General features: G+C 48.4%; 1 protein-coding gene across 1 annotated transcript in view; it reads left to right on the forward strand.

Moving 5' to 3' along the window:
- The window catches only part of STAT6 (signal transducer and activator of transcription 6, interleukin-4 induced), a 100758-nt gene extending 78569 nt beyond the window's left edge, over positions 1 to 22189 (forward strand). The window contains exons 13-21 of the mRNA XM_015423330.1: positions 870 to 1076; positions 1167 to 1261; positions 4859 to 4995; positions 9121 to 9267; positions 10274 to 10337; positions 11874 to 11954; positions 13130 to 13225; positions 19797 to 19937; positions 20821 to 22189. Coding sequence (XP_015278816.1) covers positions 870 to 1076; positions 1167 to 1261; positions 4859 to 4995; positions 9121 to 9267; positions 10274 to 10337; positions 11874 to 11954; positions 13130 to 13225; positions 19797 to 19937; positions 20821 to 20941 — 1089 coding nt within the window. The 3' untranslated portion in view covers positions 20942 to 22189. The remainder of the gene's footprint in view (positions 1 to 869; positions 1077 to 1166; positions 1262 to 4858; positions 4996 to 9120; positions 9268 to 10273; positions 10338 to 11873; positions 11955 to 13129; positions 13226 to 19796; positions 19938 to 20820) is intronic.
- Positions 22190 to 25136: the final 2947 nt, after the last annotated feature.

Raw genomic sequence — 25136 nt, forward strand, 5'->3', positions numbered from 1 at the left:
GTATTTGGCAACCTTGTGCTGAAAATTATTGTTGAACTCCCTGAGGAAGATTCTGAAACAGAAGGATATCTGGACCTCTGTTGGAGGAAGACAGAGCACATGTTATAAAGAGAATTTAAGGAGTCCTCCCTTTTGAAACTTTTATTTAACAGAGGAGGACTATTATAAATTATAAGGTCGTACAATATCTTTTGAGATTCTATGGAGATGATATTTGATATTTTGATCTCTTATATTATGAATTGTGATTAAGATAATTAATATGTATGAAAAAATTATTATAATATTTTTCAAAAAATATAAAATTATTTATGATATGTTATAATCATCTGTGCACAGGATTTGTTGTATGTTCGTTTTCCTACTTACCGTGGGTCCTTGTTTGGTTTTGTGAATTGCTGTATTGGGGCATAAGTAGACCAGGCTTCCATCTGCTCACCAGATGTACAAGGTGAGTTAGGCATATTGGTCAGGCAAGGAAGTACTGGGAGGTATGACCTCAGGGTTCTGTTCTTAGCTTAGGCCCAGACTGCCCAGGACACTTGTCCATGAATCGAGTCAAGGTTCCCTTGACTGACATTCTCCACAGACAAATGGCCAGATCTGTGTTGGGACCATGGTGTGTGGGAAAAGCAGCTTCAACCTCCCTGCTATATCTTTTTCTGACCTGAAATGGCCCAGGGGTGCTTTTTGCTCTGTGGCTGAAGTGTCCTGACCCAACTCACGCACAAACATGTTGTTCAGGCCAGAGGTTGCTTAATTGCTGCCATTGCATGGCAGATACAGGGGAGTAGAGGTTGGAAGAGACGATGGATGTGCCCACTTACCGTGCCCACAATGCAAGGCTCAATCCCTCTGGCTTGTTACAGGACCGGATCCCCTTTGTGGTCACGGAGCGTGTCCCCTGGGGGAACATGTGTGAGACTCTCAACCAGAAGTTCATGGCTGAGGTGCAGACCACGAAAGGCCTCCTCAAGGAGCACTACTTCTTCTTGGCCCAGAAGATATTCAATGACAACAACGCCAGCTACGAGGACTTCCAGAGCCGCTGCGTTTCTTGGTCTCAGTTCAATAAGGTGATGGCAGTGGGGGTTTTGAAGAGGGGGTGGGATGGCTCCGACTACGAATGTCCTTTTATCCTCACGCCCTTTCCTTGGCCTTTACAGGAAATCCTTCCTAACAGAGGATTCACCTTCTGGCAGTGGTTTGAAGGCATCCTTGAACTCACCAAGAAATATCTGAAGGACTACTGGTCCGATCGGTAAGGGAAACATTTGCTCAGGTTCATAGGCTGAGTGGCATAGATCCTCGGAACTTATTTTTCTGTTGTCCCCGTAGGAGGCCTTTGTAACTTTGAACCTTCTGTGTCCTAACATGGCTGGCAGAATGCACACAAATACATTCTAGCACATTTGACAGTGACAAGGAGCTTCCTTTTCCTCTCTATTCCAGTGGATTTTGGAAGAGGATTCTTCATGAACGGATCCGGGTCCAGGCCCAGTGGAGAGGGGCCTAGCGGCCGCCTTCCCATGACTAGCCCACGGGTTTTGGTGCCTAAGCCAAACGGTGACTTTGGCATCCTGCCATCCCATTTAGTAGAGAGAAAAGCATGATGACATCCCATTGAACCTCTGTTGAAAGGGCAGGATACTTTTTTCCTCCAGGTTGTTTTCTCCAGGTGGGCAGTGCTCCCCACAGGCTTAATGCTGTTGCCTTAGGCAATTGCCTAGGCTTGCCTAGAGGTCGGGTTGGTCGTGTGCTAAGGTTGCCAGCCTCCAGGTGGGGTCTGGGGATCTCCTGCTTTTACAGCTGATCTCCAGCTGACAGAGATCAGCTCCCCTGGAGAAAATGGCTGCTTTGAAGGGTGGACTCTCTGGCATTGTGCCATGCTGAGGCCCCTCCCCTCCCCAAACCCCACCCTCTCCTGGATCCTCCCCCCCAAAGTCTCCAGGTATTTTCCAACCCAGACCTGGCAACCCTATCGTGTGCCTTCTGTAGGGTTCACAGCTCTACAGAGGATGGATGTGAATGTGAAGTTGTACCGGATGCTGTTTGTAAAGCAGTTCATTTCAGCATCACATCGCCAGAGTTTATTAAGCTCCTTTAATCTGGGTTGTGAACACAAGATCTGTGATTGGGGGAAAGGTCATGCAACAAGGTTTGTGATTGTGTTTTAATTTCAGTTCAAAATATTTGTATCCTGCCTTTTGGCTTATATAAGCATCCAGTGCCTCTGTCATTGGATGGGGGGGGGAGGAGGAGGGGGAGGAGGAGGATGAGGAGGAGGAGGAGGATTGGATTTATACCCCGCCCTTCACTTGGAGTCTCTCGGAGCGGCTTACAAACTCTAATCTGGGAGAACTGGATTTGATTCCCCACAACAAACACCCTGTGAGGTGGGTGAGGCTGAGAGAACTCTGACACAAACTGCTCTTTTCCAAGGACAGCTGTGCCAGAGCTTGTGACTGACCCAAGGTCACATCAGCAGGTGCAAGTGGAGGAGTGGGGAATCAAACCCGGTTCTCCCAGATTAGAATCCGCACACTTAACCACGACACCAAACTGGCTCTTTACAACCATCCAGTCATTCAAAACCAATAAACATGCCACAAAAAGCCATCTACCGTATAATGAAGACACAGTGGTCCAAACAGGAAGTTGTGAGTATAACTACAGAGTGAACACGTGAAGCTCGCTTATGCTAAAACAGATCCTCGGTCAATCGGTGTCAGTATATCTCCTCTGAGTGGCAATGGCTCTCCAGGGTTTCAGAGGTCTTTTATATCACCTTTTAAATTGAGATACTGGGGACTGAACCTTGTGCGTAAAAAGCACATGTTCTACCACTGAGCCATGGTCCCTCCCCATTTCTTGTCCATTTATTGCATATTCAAACTCCTTTCTTCAGCTTCTAGGAAAATGCAAATGTAGGTGGATGTTGACTTGTTTGTGAGCCAGTTTGGTGTAGTGGTTAAGTGCGCGGACTCTAATCTGGGAGAACTGGGTTTGATTCCCCACTCCTCCACTTGCAGCTGCTGGATAACCTTGGGCAAGCCATAGTTCTGTCAGAGCTGTTCTCTCATGAGCAGTTTTTGAAAGAGCTCTCTCAGCCCCACCTACCTCACAGGGTGTCTGTTGTAGGGAGGGGAGGGGAAAGGAGTTTGTAAGCCGCTCTGAGACTCTGAGTGAAGGGCGGGGTATAAATCCAATCACCTCCTCCTCCTCCTCCTTCGTGCTCTTGTGTACAGGCTAAGCAGTTAGCTGACCTCCTCCTCTGACAAGAGCATACTTTCATTTTTTTGGTACATAACCATATCTGCTGCTCAGCAAGTTAGGAATTCATGACTAATTCAGCAGCTATGAACAGAAGCATATGTTTGCAGCGTATATATAGAAAAGAGCAGGAGAGGGGGAGATAACACTGTCTTTAGAACAGAGGGTTCTGGACACATAAAAACTTTAGGCTCTCAAAACAAACAAATGCTAAATGCTGGAACAGATGGAAGTGCTTCCGATATTACGAGATGGTGTGTGATATAGCCAGTGGCTCGGATTCTGCGGTCAGTTTCCACTGCTAGAAGGGACCAGAGGCTGCTTATTTCCTGTTCTCTTTTTTTCCCAGCTCAAAATAGCTCCTTCCCTTGTTCCTCGTTCTCCTGCAGAGTGAGAGGGACAGGAACCTTTATATCTTTTCCTCTGCAGGTGAAACAGAAATTTGGGGAGGACAGTAGATCCAGAGCAGAGTTAAGCAGTCTTATCCTCTCCATCGTTCCTTTGTTCAGAACCGCAGCCCTGATTGTGGAGAAAGTGGAGAAAAGAATCACGGTGGAACTTAACAGAACGTGGCAAAGCATGTGGCTCTCAGGCTTTTTAGACTTAATGGTTAGGGACCCAATTTGGAGTGAGACCAGAAGGGGAGAGAAGTTTAAGCCTTTTCCACCACATCATTTTCCTGTCCTGAAATGGCCCCGTGGAATCACTGTTGGCACTGCTGGGGAAACTTCTGTTTACCTCTATTTGTATGCATAAGCTGCCCCAAAGAGATCCAGGCAGGTAGTCTTGTTGGTCTGAAGCAACCTTTAAGCGGCACCTTTAAGACCAACAAAGTTTTAGTCAGTGTATAAGCTTCCATGTGCATGCACACTTCTTCAGATACATTGAAATGGAAGCTACCAGTACATACATACACATAGAGGGTGAGCAGCGAATTAGCATAAGAGGAGACAGATGGAGCGTAACAACTGGGTCTCAATGAAAAGCTTATACCTTGAATAAAACTTTGTTGGTCTTAAAGGTGCCACTGGACTCGAACTTTGTTCTGTTGCCCCAAATAGTGACTCTCGGGAGCCATTTCTGGTCAAGAAACCATGTTTCTTGTCTGAATTGGGCCTCTGCCCGATTGATAATTAAGCTTGGGAAAAAGGCTGGGAGCTGGAGGGTTGCATGCATCTAGTTTCACCCTGAGACTCACCAACTGCTGAAGGATCTGAAAGTTCAGGTTCTTCTCTTCCATAAGCACCATATCCGTAGGCATGCGGCTTCTCCCTTTTCCTCGTTTCTTTTCCCCTTATCCACTGAAAGTAAGTGGATTCATTCAAGCTTTCCATCTTGACTTGGGAACTTGGGATAGGTGTTTGACATGGAAGAAGAAGAAGAAGAGAAGAGATTGGATTTATACCCCGCCCTTCACTTTAACTCCCCCCCTCCCTCCAGCGTTATTCTTTGACACTTGGATTGCACATCAAGAAACAGGCGATCGCTTTAAATTTATAACAGGACCAAAGGCTGATGTGATGAAACCGTGTGGTTTCAGTGCTATTGATCCCCCCCTCCTTTCTCTCCTCCCTGTCCCACGCAGGCTCATCTTGGGCTTTGTCAGCAGGCAGTATGTTTCCAGTTGCCTGAGCAATGCTCCAGCGGGTACTTTCCTGCTCCGTTTCAGTGACTCCTTGATAGGTGGCATCAGCATCGCTTACGTCATCCGCTTGCCGAACGGTAGGTTTTTTTTGTGGGGGAGGAATGGGAGGAACAGTCCACAAGGGGCCGCGTTGCTGAATCTATTTTTAAGTGACTGAATATATTTATTGGAAACAGTTCGTATGTCAGAGACAGGGCTTTCCGATCCACCATCTCCTTGCAATAAAACAACAGAATCTATCTTCCTCCGTACAAACACATATGTGAAATCAGGCGGGTTGCAGCATCTTCGAATCGGCATAAGGAACAAAGCAGCAGGTTGGAGATGCAGCAAGATGGGCAGGGGTCATTTCCTGCGGGAGCGCACAGGAGCGGAGCTCCGGCAGTGAGGAGCCCAGGGGGCGGGCACATGCAACAACCCCCCCCCCTGCTCCCAGCAGCCCTCAGTCAGGCCACGAGGAGCAAGAAGCAGCCAGATAAATTGCAGCGCTCCCCCCCCCCGCCTTCAGGTACAAGCTCTTCCTCCTCTGCGAGGACAGATCTGCACGTCTCCGTTATGCTAATGAGCTCCTACACCTCTTTTTCTACGAAATGACCCCTGCCAAATGGTATTACTGAATACACATATGGACTCATGAAGCTGCCTTATACTGAATCAGACCACTGGTCCATCAAGGTCAGTGTTGTCTATGCAGACTGGCAGCAGCACTCCAGGGTCTCAGGCTAAGGTCTTTCACACCAGCTCCTATCAGATCCTTTAACTGGAGATGCCAAGGATTGAACCTGGGACCTTCTGCATGCCAAGCAGATGCTCTGCCACTGAGCCACGGCCCCTCCTGACGCTTGGAAAACTTAGGGGAAAAGCTAACTTTATAGGAAAGCTGGACCCTTGACCCCCGACCAGTGTAAGCCAATCAAGAAGGTGATCCAAAAGATGATTCATGAAGAAGAGAAGAACAGTGCTCCCTCTAAGCTGTGGAGTCTCGTGAGCAAAAATTCTAGTTTGTGAGCTACTGTCATTAAAGTTGCGAGTGAGCAATTTGGCTACTGCATAAAGTAGTTTGCTCTGGAGCCATCCTTCCTGAGCAAATGTGTGAACCGGAGGCAAAGAAACTGTGAGCTAGCTCACACTAACTCAGCTTAGAGGGAAACCCCCCCCCCCATCTGAGTGAAGTTAAGTCATATCGCTTTGATATTCAGAGGTGCAATCTCAACCTTTTTATCTTGATTTGGGAATAGCGATAGGTGTTTGACATGGAACTCCGCCCAGTGTTATTCTTTAACACTTGGATTGCACATCAAGAGATAGGCTATCACTTTAAATTTATGATGTGGCCAAAGACTGATGTTTAAACTGCCAAGCTGATTGATACAGAGGTGGCTATCTCTCTCTCTCTTTTACTTATTTTCTATTCTGTATCTGTTTATTTTTTTGTTTTTCTGTCTTTGCTTTCTTAAAAAATAAAAAACTCTCTATATAAAATTAAAATTATTTATAAAAAATTAAAAATTACCAAGTCCATACAGAGAGGTCTGATATCAAACAATAGAAAACATACATGCAAAGCCGTCTATCGACGGTTAAATGGTTGATCATCTATGGAAAGAATTCCTTATTGGAAAGGGAGTCAAAACTGGTGACCATAGCTCCAAATGATCTACCTGAGACATGGTACCAGGAGCTCAAAAAAAGAACGGATTGTCCATTATTCTTCTAATTAAAAATTGATCCCATAATTTAGCATACCATAAATTTAAAGAAGTGGGGGTTGGTCACTTCCAGTGGCTTACAATCTCCTTTCCCCTCCCCTCCCCACAACAGACACCCTGTGAGGTAGGTGGGGTTGAGAGAGCTCTTTCAAGAACTGCTCATGAGAAAACAGCTCTGAAAAAACTTGTGATTGACCCAAGGTTACTCCAGCAGCTGCATGTGGAGGAGTGGGGAATCAAACCCAGTGCTTCCATATTAGAGTCTGCCCTCCTAACCACTACACCAAACTGGCTCTCTTAAGACACTATTCAAGACACTGACAACATTACAGACAAATTGACATCAGGATATTGCAGAACTGTTACACCAGTTACACAGTGACAGCCCAATACTGCACCAAATCTAAAACAGTAGAAAAGCAATCTATACTTCCTTCTTAACGTTCTTTTAAAAATAGTACTACCTTACCTACGGTATGCTATAAGCGCAACATGAATTGCGGACTACTATAGTTTAAGAAAACAGGATTGGTGTTAAGGTTTAGTTTGCCTTATGAGGCGAGGAAATGCAGATTTCTGGAGGCTTCAGCTGTGAACACAGATAGCAGTGCTGGCACATCACTGGGTCACACGTTCCCCTCAGCTCTTTACTTGGCCTTCACAGACATGGCTACACTATGGCTCCTCCACGTTCCACCTTTTCCCCATTCATAGTGTATGTCGTCAACCTGCTAGATTGCTGATGGCCGAGGAACAGAGTCACAAATCCGTCTTTCTGTAGTGCCAGCTATCTCCAGCTGGAGGAAATAGCATGGGGAAGAGAAACAAAGTCATGGAGAATATGGATGGGACACACACACACACAATCACAGTTCTGAGCAATTTCAGACACAGCCTGGCAAGAGTCTGACCAGTTTTCCATATAATTTACTGTGCTTTTCATAGCAGCATCTGGGACCCAAATGCCTATGTGAAATGTAACCACCAGATGATAACAGTGGAGAAATCCCCCGCCTTTTAGCATCAGCTTTCTTCCTAGACTATGATGCATAACAGCTGGTGACTGTACCACATCCTACAGATAGTTACTGATTAGTCACTTCCGGGTTTTGTGGTGGAAAAGCAGGTCCCTTAGTAAGGCTACACGCACTACCCAGCAGTGTTTTGTGCAGTCTCTGAGCAAACCTCCTGAGGGAATGTGGGACCTGCTCCCAGTGAAGGCCTGGAACAGAACTGGCTGTCTAGGAATGGCTGGTGGATCCTCTCATGAGTTAACTCAGCCCGCAACAGGAAGCCACACAAATAAACATGGAAGGTGCCTGTCTGTGCAAGCCAATCTTAAGCCAGCCTTTATTCAGCCGGCAATCTATATCCACAGCACCTAGCAGAGGCATTTTTCTCCCCCTTGAAACAGCAACCATAGTTTAAGGGTTGTCACTTGCTATTAATATTGGTCATTCCTATAACAGGACAATGCTCAGGGTAGAGGGCATATGCTTTCCAATGTAACCTCCTGTCATGATCCTGGGCCCATAGTGGTGTGGCCTACAGGCTCTAGGGAGGCCTAGTGGCTCCAGGGAAGCCTGTATCGGAGTAGCTGTCAGGGCCTACATTTCCCAGGTACCCTCTGGACCCTGTGATTGGCTAACCGGGGATTTGGAGGGAACACATACACCAGCAGAGGCGTAGAGGGTGGCCTTGTCCAAAGTGGGGTGGGTGGGTATTCATTTCCAGGGAGCAGAGCTGGTGGGACTGCTGCAGAAAGAGGGACCCCTCATCCAAAAGGGATGAGTCAGTCTGAGACCAGGTACCTAGAGAAGGCTAGGGACAGCATAGTCAGACGTGTTAGGGTTTATTATTTTACTGGTTTACTGCGGTGGCTCAAGTGGTTAAGACACTGAACTGCAGGCTGTGGAAGGTCAGTAGTTCAGCAGTTCAAGACCCGGGTGCCGCAAGACGGGGTGAGCTCCTGTCTCTAGTTCCAGCTCCTGCCAACCTAGCAGTTCGAAAGCAAGAAATTGCAAGTAGATAAATAGGTACCACTTCGGTGGGAAGGTAACAGCGTTCCGTGCGCCTTGGTGTTTAGTCATGCCGGCCACATGACCACGGAAATGTCTTCGGACAGCGCTGGCTCTTTGGCTTTGAAACGGAGAGGAGCACCGCAACCCTAGAGTCGGATTCGACTGGCTTTCGGGCAAGGGAACCTTTACCTTTACCTTTACTGTGCTCATTTTTCCTATACGTTATTAAATTAAAGTTGCTGTTAAATCTCTTTAGTAAAAAATAGTTTGTTACTCTGCCTGGGTCCTCACTCCTCATTCGGTCACTTATAAGGGGAAATTTGTTGGAAAAGGAGCGTATAAAGGGGGTTAGGGTGGGTGCTCTGGGTCCTCCCGAGGAGACCCATACCAGAGTGGTGGCAGCCATTAGGGAAACTTGCTAGCTGCTGCCCACGACACCTCCTATGTTGCTTTCTTCTTTTGCTCACTTCAGGTTCCTGTGAAGTAGAGAACATCCAGCCATTCACAGCAACAAGCCTGTCTGTTCGTTCCCTTGCCGACTGTGTTCTGGATCTGCAGGAGCTTCAGGTGCTGTATCCTAACAGGCCTAAAAGAGAGGCATTCCAGAACTACTTTAACGGTGAGCCGAAGGGGAGAGCAAGGTTTTATTCCACCTGTATCTGCTATGTCTGTCTGTCCCCAGGAACGCAGAATTCATTTGTCGGTCCTTGATGGGCAAGATCAGACTTTGATGTTCTTTGACAGCCCAAGGAAAGACATGAGAAAGAGTGAGGGGTTGTGGGTTGGAGAAGGGAGATGAAGGGAGCCATAGAGGAGAATAAGAAGAGCCTTTCTGGATCAGACTGGTGGTCTGTCTAATCCAGCACTCTGTTTGACACAATGGCCAACCACTGGGGGGGGGCAATGAATGGCATATCTCCCCTTATATCTCCGCTACAGGAGAGGCTAAAGACTTACTTAAAAAAAAAATAAAACTGGGGATGTAGACAACATGTTACATTTATTGTCATAACATTATGGCAACATATTGATGTTCAGTTGCTGCTTTAAAACAAAAAAGTATCCTTGGTGGCAGTGGAAGAAATGGCCATCGTCAGAGAAAATGGCTGCCGGGGAGGTGGGGAAAATCTGAACTTGCCTGTCCATATGGCAGCCATCCAAGCTGTCCTGTGGTCTTTCTCAAAATTTCGCAGCAAAACAAGATAGAGAAAAGTTTGGAGAAGAGCTGGGGTAGCTGCCAGAGGTGCACAAATGCAACGCGATGCTGTCACGAAGCAGGGGGGGGGAAAAACATGCTTCCCAGAAGCATTGAGCCTCAGGGCAAGATATAGCTGTGTGGAAGCGGCCCCTTTAGTTGTTCAGACCAGATCTGGAAGAAGAGGGTGTCAGGTGATCTGCTGTGCCCTACCTGGTTGGATCACAAGCTAAATCCCTGCTGGAAGCTCCAATGATCACTGTTCAGTCAGATAGTTCAAGTAATCTGGCAGTTCAAGCAGGAAAGCTTAGGGATCTCATTTTGATGCTCTGGGGAAATAGTGGTGTTGTTTGAGGTACCTTTGTCATGGGAAAATTGGGACCGGTTTGTGCATGGAGCATTTCAGCAGTGGCTGTATTTCTTCCCACAGAAGAGTTACCAAGGAAGAACAATAAAGAATACGTCCCAACCCGGATAAGGATAACCGTGGGCACGTGAGTACTTGAATTTTGCCTCTGTACATCTCAGATGAATGAAAATTTCCTATGCTGCTCTGAACCCTTCCTTGCTGTGTGGTGAGCTCTGAAGACCAGTCCTAGCTTCCAATTCACTTACCACATTTGCAAGCAGTGCCTTAAACATACCAGTTTGGTATAGTGGTTAAGAGTGGTGGCAGGGCCGGCTCGAGGTGTTTCTGCGCCCTAGGCGAGGCCGCCTTGTGACGCAGATGCCAACTTCCCGGTGGGGCCTGGAGACCTCTGGAGCCAGCCGCCCTTTTGCCGCTGCCACCAGCAGAGCCGATCGGGGAGGCCCGCATGGGCGGCAGCGGGGCCGGGAGACCCAACCAAGGATCAGGCTGTGGAGGGGGGGGGCGAGGAGGCGAGCGACTACAAAGAGCGACGGAGATCATGGCCAGCCCCGGCCTGCTGGCCCACACCGGCGTCCACAGAAAGACACGAAGCGGCAAGGTGGGGGGGCGTCAGACGCAGCCAGGTGGGGGGCGTCAGAAGTGGCAGGGGGGAGGCACAGTTCGGTGCCCCCATCCAGGGCCTGCCACCCCATCCAGGGCCCGGCGCTCTAGGCGAATGCCTGGTTCGCCTAGTGGGTGAGCCGGCCCTGAGTGGTGGACTCTAAGCTGGAGAACCAGGTTTGAGTCCCCACTCCTCCACATGCAACCAGCTGGGTGACCTTGGGTCAGTCACGGTTCTCTCAGAGCTGTTCTCTCAAGAGCACTTCTCTCAGACCTCTCTTAGCCCCACCTACCTCACAGGGTGTCTGCTGTGGGGAGAGGAAGGGAAGGAGATTGTAATCCGCTCTGAGACTCCAAGTGAAGGGCTGGGGATAAATCCAATTATTCTTCCTCTTTCTCTTCTTTCTCTTCTTCTTCTTCCTCCTCTTCCTTTTCCTCCTCCTCCTCCTCTTCTTCCTCTTCTTCTTCTTCTTCTTCTTCTTCCTCTTCTTCCAGAAGTGAAGTGTTTTTTTTAAGTGTACGTCACTACACATGGCACTGAGCAGCATATGCCAGAAAGCTAGTTCTCTGCCCCAAAGACCTTGCAGTCTAAATGAAAAGGGGAAACAACTGAAAAGGGGGGGGGGATTTCTCCACTGTTATCATCTGGCGGTTACATTTCATGTAGGCATCCGGGTACCAGATGCTGTTACGAAAAGCATGCTAGACTAGATAGAAAATTGGGCAGACTCTGTCGGGCTACGTCTGAAGTTGCTCAGAACTGTGATTGTGTGTCCCATCCATATCCTCCATGAAATTGTTCTGCTACTGGCCATCTCTCTATAACTTGTAGCAATGAATTCCATAAGTAAACTGCACACTGTTTAAAGGAGTGGGCTATATGAACTGCCTTGGTTGAAAAGTATTGGGTGAGCTGTGGTGGTCTGAAAGCTGTGTTCCCACTTTATGGTACTTCACTCAACCGGGCAAGGCGTCGCCAGTCTGCGAGTGATGAGCTGGCCCGCACAAAACCCTCCATTGGTAGATTTTGCATGCTAACACAGCTTGTGTCCGATTCCAGACCTTCAGAGCCGGCCCTACCAGAACAGAACTTACACAGCTCCATGAGTCTTGGAAACCCTACTGCTTTTGTTTACTCTGAGTAAGTGGCAAGTCTCTACTGCTAACCTGCTGGGTGCTTGTGTCTGCACCGTGACTTTCTCTGTATGATATAGTACCAGAAAGGCTGCCAATAAAATTTCTTAGTGGTCCTCTGTAGGAGTGAGGATAACATATATTAGGTAAAAGGACGTATTGCCCCATCATTTCTCCCAGCCTGAACAAAATGCGGGAACTCAGCGACAAAGGACGGGAACAACCTCAAACTTGAAACAAAGGAATTTAGTTGTACAGCCAGGAAGGATTACAGCTAAAATTGCCAGGTTTTTTTAAATTTTAAAATTTATTTATTTATTATTTAGATTTCTATCCCGCCCTCCCCGAAGGCTAACGACATAATGCCAAATAAAACCATAAAACAGTATAAAATATTAAATTACGTAACAATCAATAACAGTTAATAACATCATAAAACATTTTTGGTGCTCCTCTATTCCGGTTCCGATGTTAAGATTTTTAAAGCAAGTCCCACCTGGAGGCTGGCATCCATATTTACATTCCAACTTTTAAGGAACAAGGACATAAAAGGGCTGCGCAGACATTTTGGTGTAGATTGTTTTACGCAAGACCTGCCCTACTTCTCAAACGCACGTCGAGAGTCCTGCTGTATCCATAGTTTATCATTTAGAGGTACTAGGAAGTTTCCTACAAATTACAAGTAAGCATGACTCTGTTAACTGAACTGGTGGAAGAGATAACACGGTATTCCTTTGGGACAGTACAAAATAAAGGTAGTCTTCGCAGCACCTGCCTGGCAAAAATAGTTCTTTGCCCCGAAGACCTTGTCGTCTAAATGTTATAATGGGACAACAACTAGGAGGCGGGATTCCTCCACTGTTGTCATCTGGTGTTTACATTTCCTTTAGGCATTTGGGTTCCAGGTGCTGTTATGAAAAACCTGCTGGGCTCTATGGGAGACTGGTCAGACAATGGCTGGTTGTGACCAAGGCCATGCAGAACTGTGACAGTGTGTGTGTGTCCCAGTCTCTTTCTGAATACACAGCCTGCAAGGACCAAGCATAGGGCCACCAGTAGATCTTCTGGCCAAGATGTGTTAGGTGTGTTTGATCATGTAGCGCTGGCAGGTGCAAACGCCTCCACAGGTAGATTTTGCATTTTTTAAAAATGGAAGCTAACACTGCTTGTGTTCCATTCTAGACATTCCAGCCTGTCTCCAGCAAAACAGAACGTATTGGGCTCCATGCCCAATCTCAGTGTGAATCCTGGGATCCCTACTGATCCTGTTTACTCTGAGTAAGTGGCAAGTCTCTACTGCTGATCTGCTTGACGCTTGTGTCTCTATTGTGCATAAAGTGAGAGGACCTGGTGGTTCACCTTTCAAGTTTTTTTAAAGAGCAAAGGACATAAAGGGCTGCCCGGACATTTTGGTGCGGATTTTGTTTCATGCCGTTCCTGCCCTGCATCTCAAACATACCTAAAGATTCCTGGTGTATCCATAGCCTAGGATGTAGAGGTATTAAGGTAAAGGTAAAGGTTCCCTTACTCGAAAGCCAGTCGAGTCCGACTCTAGGGTTGCGGTGCTCATCTCCGTTTCAAAGCCGAAGAGCCAGCGCTGTCCAAAGACGTTTCCATGGTCATGTGGCCGGCATGACTAAACACCAAGGCGCACAGAACACTGTTACCTTCCCACCGAAGTGGTACCTATTTATCTACTTGCAATTTCTTGCTTTCGAACTGCTAGGTTGGCAGGAGCTGGAACTAGAGACGGGAGCTCACTCCGTCATGCGGCAACTCGGGTCTTGAACTGCTGAACTACTGACTTTCCACAGCCTGCAGTTCAGCGTCTTAACCACTTGAGCCACCGCAGCTCCTAGTAGAGGTATTTGTGTTCTACAAATTGAAGGAAGCATGACTCTATGGCTGCGGTCACATGTGCTAAATAATCCACTTGCATTGCACTTTCCAACTGGATTTTGCCAGTTCACACAGTAAACTCCAGTTGGAAAGTGCCCTGCAAGGGGACTGAAAGTGGATTATTTAGTGTGTGTGTGACCGCAGCCTGTCAACCGAACTGGCGAAAGAAATAACATGCCGTTCCTTTTGCACAGGATGAAAGGAAAGTAGTCTGTTGTGGAAGAAAGCTGTTAATAACTTTGATGTTTATATAACAAACCGTCCTGTGGTTTTGAGCTGCGCACCAAAGTGAACTGTTGGGATACCTCTACCTGAATTAATCGACTGCAGGCCACCTACCCCCCCTAGTTTCATGAAAACAGAGAGAGGAAAGCATTCCCCCCACCCCCTTTTGCTGATACTATTGTATCAGGGTCCCCCACCTTTTTAAGCCTGCAGGCACCTTTGGAATTCTGATGTAGTACAAGAAGCGGAACCCGCAATACTCGCGGGGGGGGGAGTATTCCTAAAGGCTCCCGGCCTGCAGAAGCAGCTCCACAGGTAAGCCTTCTCCACCCCCCTGGGCCCCGGTGGCAAGGCCTGGGAGCCTCCCAGGCGCTGGGCCCGCCACAGAGTTCCCAGAGCGTTCTCTGCACACTTTTGGGGGGGTTTAAATACCCCCTGTACAGATTTTTCTGCACACGTAAGGATTGCCCCAAATGTGCAGGAAAACCTCTTTGCGCCCTAGGTGCCCCCGATGTGCGGATTTAGATATCCGCACACAGGGGGCGCCTTGGCTATTAGATATATAGATGGTGGGCGCAGCCACGGAATAGATGCCACTGGAGGAGGAGACAACCACAAAATGATTGCTGCAGCTTGCCTTCAGTCACACGGTGCAGATCCTCGTGCTGCCGTGGCAGCTGCCGCCACAGCAGTGTTTTCGAGAATCTGCGCACCCGATCAAATCTCTCGTAGCCAATGAGAAGCCTTGCTGGGCAAAAGCCCCACATGGCCCCACCCACTTTCTAAAAATGTTTGAAGGGCACCATAAGAGGTGTCGGAGGGCACCCTGTGGGGGGCCCCCTGTGCTATATGTTCTTAGAATGTAGAAGTCAGGACGTCTTATGGCTTGAGTCAGGGACGTGAAGCGCCGTCCTAAGCGGAGCTAAGAAACCTCTATGCCCGTTGACTTCAGTGGGTTAGAAGGGTGCCGCTATGCTTGAGATCAGAAACGACACAATCACCATGGATGATGGCGACTAAGCTTTATAATGAAGTTACATGATCAGGGCTTTTTTGTAGAAAAAGCCCAACGGGAACTCATTAGCATAATAGGCCACACCCAACAGCAGAAACCCATTAGCATAATAGGCCACACCCTGACAGTGCAGCTCATTAGCATATCAGGCCACACCCCTTGCCTTCCCTTGGCTTGCCTGGGCACCCCACAGCTGCGGGGAGCCCGGGCAAGCCCCCCCTTGAAGGGAAAGGAAGGCCGTTTAAACTGCCTTCCTTTAGCTTGCCTGGGCACCCTGCGGCTGGGGGGGGCCGGGGCAGCCGACCCTTGGACAGGCCAGGGAAGGTACAGGGAGGTATTTAAATGCCTCCATGATCCTTCCAGGGGGCCCCCTGGCCCGCCCACCTCTCCAGGCCTTCCCTCTGTAGCCATGCATGCAGAGGTTTTGGCTGTAGTGGGCGTGGCCAACTCTGAAGTCAGCCAGAACTCCGTTCCTGTGTGTTCCTGTCCAAATATAGCCCTGCATGACATACAGTCCTTGCATGTCAAGTAGATAACAAAGATAACGCACAATTAACATGATCCTGTAATGTAAATTAAGGAACGTCCCAGCCTGGTAATGCTGCTGAGCAATTTCTGTAACGAATCCAGAAAGCATCCAGATGTTAGCCTGTTTTTGTGATGAATCGTCCTCAGTAGGTATTCTCAGTCGGTATTCCTCTGTGGTTATTTAGAATTAACCATGAAGATTACAACATGAAGGCCACCACGCAGCTGAATGGAATTTAAATAGTCTGCAGGAACAAAAACTAAACTTTTTAGACTTAACCTACTATTTGTAACTCTGCATTTATATGGGAAGCAAGGCCAGTCCTTTCGTCTTTTCATAATATGGTGCGAAGCCTTCTGTTCCAACAGAAGACTATTTCTAATGTAACAATACTGCATGCAGGGCCGGCTCGCAAACTAGGCGAACTAGGCACTCGCCTAGAGCGCGCTGGCCCTTGGGGCGCCAAACTGGCACCACCACCACCACCACCACCCCGCTGTCCTGGTTCAGCTGCCAACACTACTGAGTTTTAAACATGTTATGATCTTTCTGATGATACAAACGCCAATTCCACCAAAGAACTTAGCCCTCTGGGCACAGAAGGGTCACTCAGCTAAGTCAAAGAAGAACCTAAGTAGGGGGGCTATTACATAAGGACACTCAAATTGCAACTGACTTATGGCAACCCCAGCAAGGAACTGTCAAGACAAGTGAGAAGCAGAGGTTGTTTGCGACTGTGAGTGCCTTTCTTTGCAGAGTCTTCCTTGGTGGAAGCCAGATGTGCAAAGCAAGCAAAGTTACAAAAGCAAAAGTGAGTGTTAAGAGCATGGGTGCCAGGGGAACGGGAGGTCCAGGGTACAGATCCAATTAACGGGTACCATGGGGGGGGCGCGGGGGGGGGGGGGCACCAGAAGGGATCCTCGCCTAGGGTGCAAAATAAGCTGGGGCCTGCCCTGACTGCATGGTGATGATCGGTCAGCATTGTGGATTTTTCTTCTGTTAATGATATCATTAGTAATCTATTGAACAAGTATATATGGGTGACATTCTATTAACTGGATCTTCTATCAGTTGGCTATTAATAATAAAGTTCACAATTGTGATCTGTACCTTTAATTAAATGACAGTTTCACACGCAGCTGCAAGAAATTATGGGGGTTTGTTTTAAGAAAGGCACTGTTAGCAGTGTGCTTAGAGACCATTCTGTTGGCTAATGTTAGAACAGAAGGCTTTGCGCCATACTATGAAAAGATTAAAGGACTGGCCTGCTTCCTGTATAAATACCAAGTTATAAGTAATGGGTAAGTCTAAACAGTTTACTTTTTGTTCCTGGAGAATATTTAAATTCCATTCAGCTGGCCTTCTATGTTGTAATCTCCATGGTTAATTGTAGGAAAATAACCACAGAGGAAGACCTATCTCATCACGAAATGGGCTAACATCTAAATGCTCATCGATTTATTACAAATGCTGCTCAGCAGTATTACAAGGCTGGGACTTTTCTTAATTTACGTTACAGGATCACATTAATTGTGCGTTGTCTTTGTTTATCTAGCTAACACGCAAGGACTATAAGTCATGTAACTTCATTATAAAGCTTAGTAGCCTATCATTTGCAGCAATTGTTTAGTTTCTGTTCTTTTACACTGTGATCCCGGGTTGTTTGTCTGCTGCTCTTAAGATGGCATTGCTGTAAGAAGTATTTATTTCCTTTGATTTTTATCCTGCCCTCCCCGCCAACGCGGGCTCAGGGTGGCTTACAACATATTTATAATATAGTAAAACACACAGTATTTCAAAAAGATAAACAGTTAAAACCATCACAGTTTCAAAGTGCTAGCAAGTATTTGGTCCTCAGAGCGAAAGCACAACTGTACGGTGTATTCATCCAAGAAATTTGAATACTTCATTTGCTTCACAAATCAAGCATACGTTTTGGCATGGCGTAGAAGCGAAGGATGCCATTTAACCGGCCCACCTGACTGCAGACGAAAGTCTTCATTGAACGCCTCTAGAACATCAGCAGATCAGAATAGCCAACAAGGCGCTGAAGAGCATTTCGGTTCGGTCCCTCATATCTTTGGGATGGTTTTCTAAATGCCCTCCATCCCAAAACTGAGGTTATGATGGAAATTGACAGTGAGCATGTAAGATTACTGAGAAACACACACATACACACATACACACACACACAAGCAGAGAGAGAGAAGAAAGGGACGCACCTCCATAAGGTTGTGTGCAGAGGAATTCTCTGCTGAGGCCAAAAGCCTCAGAATCAAAATAGGTGAGCTGCCCCTAAGTCCAGTGAGCATCTCTTTGGAAAGTAGGGCAGATGAGTTCAGTGGGGCACATTCCCAAGCAAGTGTGTGTAAGAGTATGCCTGTACACTCCCCCTCAACCCATTGCAACCCAAACCATGGCTGCCAATTTGCAGATTGGTAGCGGGAGGAGGTCATTAGCACAGGGACGGCCCTCCCTCCCACCCAGCATGTTGTTCCTTGCAGTTCCTCTCCCAGATGCTTTTTACTATATCCTAGTTCTAGATGTCTATTGCAAAGATTGAAAGGGGGGGGGGTTGCAACAGGGAAGCAGTGGGAGGGGAGGCCGTGATCCCTTCCACCTCTGTGCACTGCTTTTGTGCTATGAACTGTCTGCTCCTCTTAGCTCCTTAGAGAGGGAAAGGCAGAGTTGTTAAAGTACAGAGCAGCTTGTTTGTTTTAGAAGAGTGGCACCAATGTGTAGTTAGAGCTCCTAGTAGTGAAAGAAATGAGAGCCATATAGAGACAAAGATGCTCCTACTTGTTGGACACTCACACAGAATCGTAGAGTTGGAAAGGACCTCCGGGGTCATCTAGTCCAACCCCCTACACAATGCTGGAAATTCACAACTACCACCCCCAGTGACCCCTGCTGTGACCCCTGCTCCATGGCCAGAAGATGACAAAAGCCCCGCCCAGAATCTCCAGCCAAGCTGGCCTGGAGAAGAGCTGCTTCCTGACCCCAAAGTGGCAGTCAGCATTTCCCTGGGCGTGTAAGAAAGGCCCACGAGAACTACGCATTGATGCAGCCCTTCCTGCCCTCCCTTCTTGTGATCTGCCTAAGTTCACAGAATCAGCATGGCTGTCAGATGGCCGTCTAGCCTCTGCTTGAAAACCTCCAAAGAAGGAGAGGCTGCCACCTCTCAAAATATAGAGAGTTGTCCCAAGTGGGAGAGGAAGCTTAACATCGGTCAGGGAATGCTCTACGCTGCTTCAAAGTGACTGCCAGAGACTCCCGGAGTCCTTAGGTCTCCTCTTGCCTCCTTGGCCCTCCATGCATGGCCTACTGTCCACCTCCCCTCAGGCTTATTTCCTGAAGGCTCAGCTTTGATTTTTTTAAAGAAAACATCAAGCTCCTTAAGAGATACAAAGCAAATGTGTGGATGTTTGGTGTAGTGGTTAAGAGCACGGACTCTAATCTGGGAGAACCGGGTTTGATTCCCCACTCCTTCACATGCAGCTGCTGGTGTGACCTTGGGTCAGTTACAAGTTTTTTCAGAGCTGTTCTCTCACGAGCAGTTCTCAGGAGAGCTCTCTCAGCCCCACCTACCTCACAGGGTGTCTGTTGTGGGGAGGGGAAGGGAAAGGAGATTGTAAACTGCTCTGAGACTCCTTTGGGTAGTGAAGGGCGGGGTATAAATCCAGTCTCCTCTTCTTCTTGATCCTTACCCAGTGGCTTGCTAAGAAATAAACCTGCTACCACTCTCCAGCACTCTGGACAGTTAGCAAAACGACTTGAATGTAAACCGAAACAGAATTTGGGTTTCCTGCCATTTCTCAGTGAAGTAGTGGCAGCCCGCATTTTGTCCTTAGCGCCTTTCTGTGGTACTGTTTCTTGCAACGTCCCCAGTTCTGCACATTTGCCCCCCAGTCCGTTTCTGGTTCCGTCCCTGGTTCTTGTTCCTTTTGCAAATGTTTGACTGTCACCTTTGCTTTGTCCTTCTCGCAGCCCTCTACAGGTTATTTTTTTAATTCACAGTTTATTAATGTTTATAGTGAACAATAATACAAAATATTAATTTTCCGATGGTCTGTTACATTATTCACCCCCTTTATATCCCCTTACCCAGCCGGATGTTGATCTTAAGCTAGAATTTCCTATTCTTGGTGCCTCTTCTGACTCAGTCTTTTTTGTCCGCCCAGTTTGCCTCTTGCTCCCGAGAGCGAATGGCTGCCTCAAGGAAACGCTTCACCCCTTGAGCCAATGGAGTCAGCAATGGATATCGGTCTGCCTGACATAAGCCTCCATGGAATCGTGGATTTCCCCATGCCGCTGGATCCACTGTGAGTGTGGCAAGAGTTTTTGAAGGGGTCTAGCTGGTAGGACAGAGCAGATTCCCTTCCCTCAGCTGCCGCTGCCAGTAGCCAGTAGTAGATTTGCCTTTGGGCTCCGGCCAAGCGTTCATCTACTCTGCATGTTTTCTGGAGGCTTAAATATTCATGGCTGGCCTCCCCTGACCTCCAAAGCCAGAGAACTGCCGTTTTGAGAAGATGGTGAGATATGTCAGTTAGCAACCCCCAGCACTTCCGGAGATACGCATTTCCTGGAGTCTCTTAGCTGGGAGCCACAAGAGCTAATCAGACACTGGTCTTATTTACACGGGCGATATGTTTATAGTTAATCACAATGGGCAGTTATGGGAGCAGGCACGGGTGGGTTGTTGCAGGAGGGGCCATGCGGCTAACCTCGCAAAACGAGCTAAAAAATTGAAGGAGGAACACAGGGGGAGAGAGATGTGGGGAAGCTTTGAAACCTGCAGTAGTAGGGCTGGGTAGTGTGCCACTTGAGGGGGAGCCAAGGAGGCAGAGAGGCCTATCAGTGGCTGGCTACTAGCCGTGGTGACTCTGGGGAACTTCCACATTCAGAAGCACAGAACCTCTGAATCCCAGAGCCATCAGGGGAAGGCCCTGGCCTCTGTGCCCTGCTGATTGGCTGCCCAGAGGAGCTGGTTGGCCACTGGGTGAGACAGGATGCTGGACTAGATGGACCATTGGTCTGATCCAGCAGGGCTCTTCTTATGTTCTTAAAGGGGTGGATTCATGGGAAACAGACTGGAAGATGACCAATCACAGAACATTTCAGGGCAGAGGAACTGTGGCATGAAGGAGCCAGCCCCGGACCGTCACACGGGCATTGCGTCTACCCAGCTTCTCTTTACCTCCCTAGAGCCTCCGAGAACTTGCACCCACCCTCCATCTACGAGCTGGAGCAACTGATCCAGCACCAGCCACCCCTGCTTCACTATTCCCGTAATCCTGGACCCACCCTGACCAACCTCTGTTCATAACCTTCGCGCCTCATATTTTTGCAAGGACTTCTATTATGGACCTTTGTGTGGGCGGTGTGACCGGCGACGGATACTTTGGGTGGTTCTTCTGTCTAAGCCGGGGGAGCAAGAATGCACTTTGCACCAGAGCGGTCAGGCCTCGGTGTTGTACAGAACACAGGCTTGCCTTTGCAGCAGTGCCTCCTTTGCTGCTTGGGCACTGTCCTTGGGTGCCTCGGATGCTTTGCGCTTTGCCTGTGGCTCCTCTTGAGAAGCAACCTGTTGGGAAGGGTGGGGGTGTACAGTAGGGTTTCAGCTGTGACACATGGGGAGAGGGAATTTCTGGGATAGAAATCCACAGCAGCCTAGATTACAAGGAGGGGAGGGGTTTTTTCTCAGGATCTGTAGACTCAGGCTCTTCTCCCACTTGGCTGAGCTGCTGTCCTTATGAGGGCAGAAAGGCGGGACATTTTGTAAAATAAAAGAAATACTGGTGCTTTCACACATCCCCTTGGGCAGCTGGGCACAGGGCTCGTTGTGTTGCGGATTGTGTTGGGTCTCCGTCGCTGCAGCAAGAGGAGGAGAGGCTCCGTCCTGCTGCCCAGAATTAAGATCCCACGAGACCCTTACATGGCTTCTCCTCGCACTCCTTCCTTGCCTGCCACACCCAGAGCCTCCATCAAGTGCCTATTTCGGAACGAGCCGCTTCTCAGGCAATACTTCTGTGATTTTTGATATTTTTTTTGGGTTGTGAATCCATGAAGGGGTGATTCAGGCCCTGCGATGGAGAAGAGGAAGGAAGAGGAAGGGGGAGGGACAGGTGCCACAGACTCAAAAGGAGGAAGAGACTCGACTGTGCTAAAACCGGGAAGTAAAGTTGGTGTGGGGATTAACCCTGTAATGACTGGTTTTTATTTTTATTTTTTTGGTCTGTACCTTGCGGAGGTTTGCTTTGCGATAATGTGAATGAATGTACACTCTGTTTATGCCCAGCAGCTGTGTGTCGCTGTGATTAGCAACACTGTACACAACTTAAGGGAATCTTTATAGAGTGAGTATTTACCATGTGTTATGATTTGCTTTCTTATGTAAGTGTGGAATGCGATGTGGGAAACGGGGTCATGTAGGAACAGGGCGGCCAGGAGCCATCATGGGCCCCCCCGGGCAAAGATTCCACTCCCCCCCCCCCACATATGACCATGGTCTCTATGAAATATCATAACTAATCAGTTGGCCTGCTGTTACCATGAATGTATAGTAATAAAAGAATCGGCCTATCTGTCCATCTTTTATTTATTTATATCCCGCTTCTCTCTCCCCAATGGTAATAGAGTTGCCAGCTCACTGCCACAGGGGGTGGTGGCAGCTACAAGCATGGATGGCTTCAAGAGGGGATTGGATAAACATATTGAGCAGAGGTCCATCAGTGGCTGTTAGCCACAAGGTCTAGATAGGAACTCTCAGTCTGGGGCAAGGGATGCTCTGTCTTCTTGGTGCCTGGGGGGAGGGGGGAACAGTGGGAGGGCTTCTAGTGTCCCGTCCCCACTGCTGGACCTCCTGATGGAACCTGGTATTTCTGGCCACTGTGTGACACAGAGTGTTGGACTGGATGGGCCATTGGCCTGATCCAACATTGGCTTCTCTTATGCTCTTGTGGGTTGGGAAATACCTGGAGATTTTGGGGTCGGAGGCTGGGGAGGCCGGGGTTTGGTGAGAGGAGGAACCTCATCAGGGTATAATGCCATAGAGTCCACCCTTCAAAGCCGCTATTTTCCCCAGGGGAGATGATCTTGGTCATCTGGAGATTAATTGTAATAGCAGGAAAGTCTCCAGGTGTCACCTGGAGGTTGGCAACCCTAAATGGGGGCCCAAGGCCGCTTACGTCATTCTCCTCTCCTCCGTTTTGTGCTCACAACTCTGAGTAGAAGGTTGGACTGAGAGGGTGGGAGGGGCCAAAGGCCACCCAGCCAGCTTCCACAGCAGAGTGGGGATTCGAACCTTGGTTTCCCAGATCCTAGGCCCAACACTTTAATAACTATTACACCACGCTGGCAGGCATAACTCATCAGAGAATAAAGCTGGGAGACTCAAAACTGGCCACCAGCTGCAGAATCATTGTGGGAGTTCCAAGGCCAAAATTGAAGGGCACAGGGAAACCCTGGCCCAGGCGAGACAAACTGCAACCACACCATTCTGTTTGCAAGGGAAGCTGAGGGTCTCTGTTTGTGGCAGGCGTAACTCGGAAAATAATGCTACATGTTTGAAAACCAGCCACCAACCCCAGAGTGATGGTTAAAGGCCGCCAGGCTGGTGTTTTTCTAACTGCGCCAAATTCGGCAACTGGCTGACCTAGCCACGGTCCTGTCCTGACCTAGCCACGGTAATCCACGCAACGGTCGCCTCCAGGATAGACAACTGTAACTCACTCTGCGCGGGCCTTCCCTTGAGGGTGACCCGGAAGCTCCAACTGGTCCAGAATGCGGCCACACGGGTCGTTACAGGGAGGGACCCCTCGGATGGCACACATTCACCCTGTGCTGCATGAGCTGCACTGGATTCCGGTGGAGCAGTGGATCAAGTTCAAGGTGTCGGTTCTGGCTTTTAAGGCCTTTAGCAGCCAGGGACCCACATACCTTTGGGACCGCCTCTCTCCGTATGCCCCCAATAGAGCATTACGCTCCGGTAGCAATCCTCTCCCAGTGGTCTCCATCCGGAGAGTGATCCAGCTGTCCTCAACCAGGGCCAGGACTTTTTTGGCCCTGACCCACACCTGGTGGAACTCTCTGCCAGAGAACATCTATGCCAGTGGTGGCGAACCTATGGCACGGGTGCCAGAGGTGGCACTCAGAGCCCTCTCTGTGGGCACGCGTGCCATCGCCCCACCCAGGCCCAGACCACCATTAAAGTGTCGAATTCTCTGCCAAATAATTCTGTCATGCGGCACTCGGGTCTTCCAGTCTGCAGCTCAGCATCTTAACCTCTGAGCCACCGCGGCCCCATCGATGTTCCATTACCATGCATGTAAAGAGTGGCGGGGGGGGGAAGGAACCAAAGAGTGGCGGGAGGGGAAAGCACCCTTTTACTTTGTTAGATCATGGGGAACTATTAACTCTCCTCCCTTCTATTCATAATATTAACAAAGGTTGGCTACTATACTACTCTTAAGTACATTCTGTTGCCAAGCAGGATCGGAATGAGAAAGACGCAAGACCTTGACTTGAAAATGAGGGGGGTGGGGAGATCTCTGCTAGGCGTTTGGTTGAGGACAGCAACGGGACAGCGAGTCGTCAGGCACGCTTAGGCCTCCCGCTTCCTCCTCACCTGTCCTCAGGAGGCAATGGGAGGTTGCAGTTTTTGTCAAAGTTTCTCACCATTTTGGAATAGCCCGTTTCATTCATTGTCTTTGTGCTGTGTTTTATTATTGGTTTTAACTTTTTAGATTATGTATTCTGTTTTTTTTGTAAGCCGCCCTGAGCCCTGCTTGCAGGGGAGGGGGGGGCCAAGCAGTTTAAATAATTAAATGAATAGAGGAATAAAGTTGCGGTGCCAAACCCCCCCCCGAAGGGAATTGGAACACCCTGAACCCAGGCCCCGCCTGGAGGCTGGCAATCCTATCTGGCTGAGCTGGGTGCGAGGAAGGGAAGAGGAAGAGAGGCTAGGCTATTGGAGAAAATAACCTGCAGGCTGACAATTATCGTATGAACCATCAGCGTGCTGTCTTGTCTTGCTCCAGTGCTGGCTTGGTCAATGATCATTTTAGCTTCAGTCTTAGAACCTCACAGGGTTGTTGTGAAGATAAATGTAGGACACGAGAACAATGCAGCTTTGGGTCCCCATTGAAGAAAAACCGGGTCATGACATTTGTTATAAATCTGATGACATTGCAAGGGGCGATTAGATCTTTCAACAACACAATTATAATGATAACAACCCAGTGCCTGAACTAGGAATTCTAACTTCTTTTCCACATGTATCACCAAAACAGATTGATGTTCCATTAGTAAAGGTAAAGGTTTCCCTTGCTCGCAAGCCAGTCGAATCCGACACTAGGGGGCGGTGCTCATCTTCGTTTCCAAGCTGAAGAGCCAGCACTGTCCGAAGACGCTTCCGTGGTCATGAGGCCAGCATGACTAAATGCTGAGGCACACAGAATGCCGTTAACTTCCCAGTATTTATCTACTTGCAGTTTCTTGCTTTTGAACTGCTAGGTCGGCAG

This window comes from Gekko japonicus, unplaced genomic scaffold, assembly GCF_001447785.1.
Source record: "Gekko japonicus isolate JY-2015 unplaced genomic scaffold, Gekko_japonicus_V1.1 scaffold1492, whole genome shotgun sequence".
Taxonomy (NCBI): Eukaryota; Metazoa; Chordata; class Lepidosauria; order Squamata; family Gekkonidae; genus Gekko; species Gekko japonicus.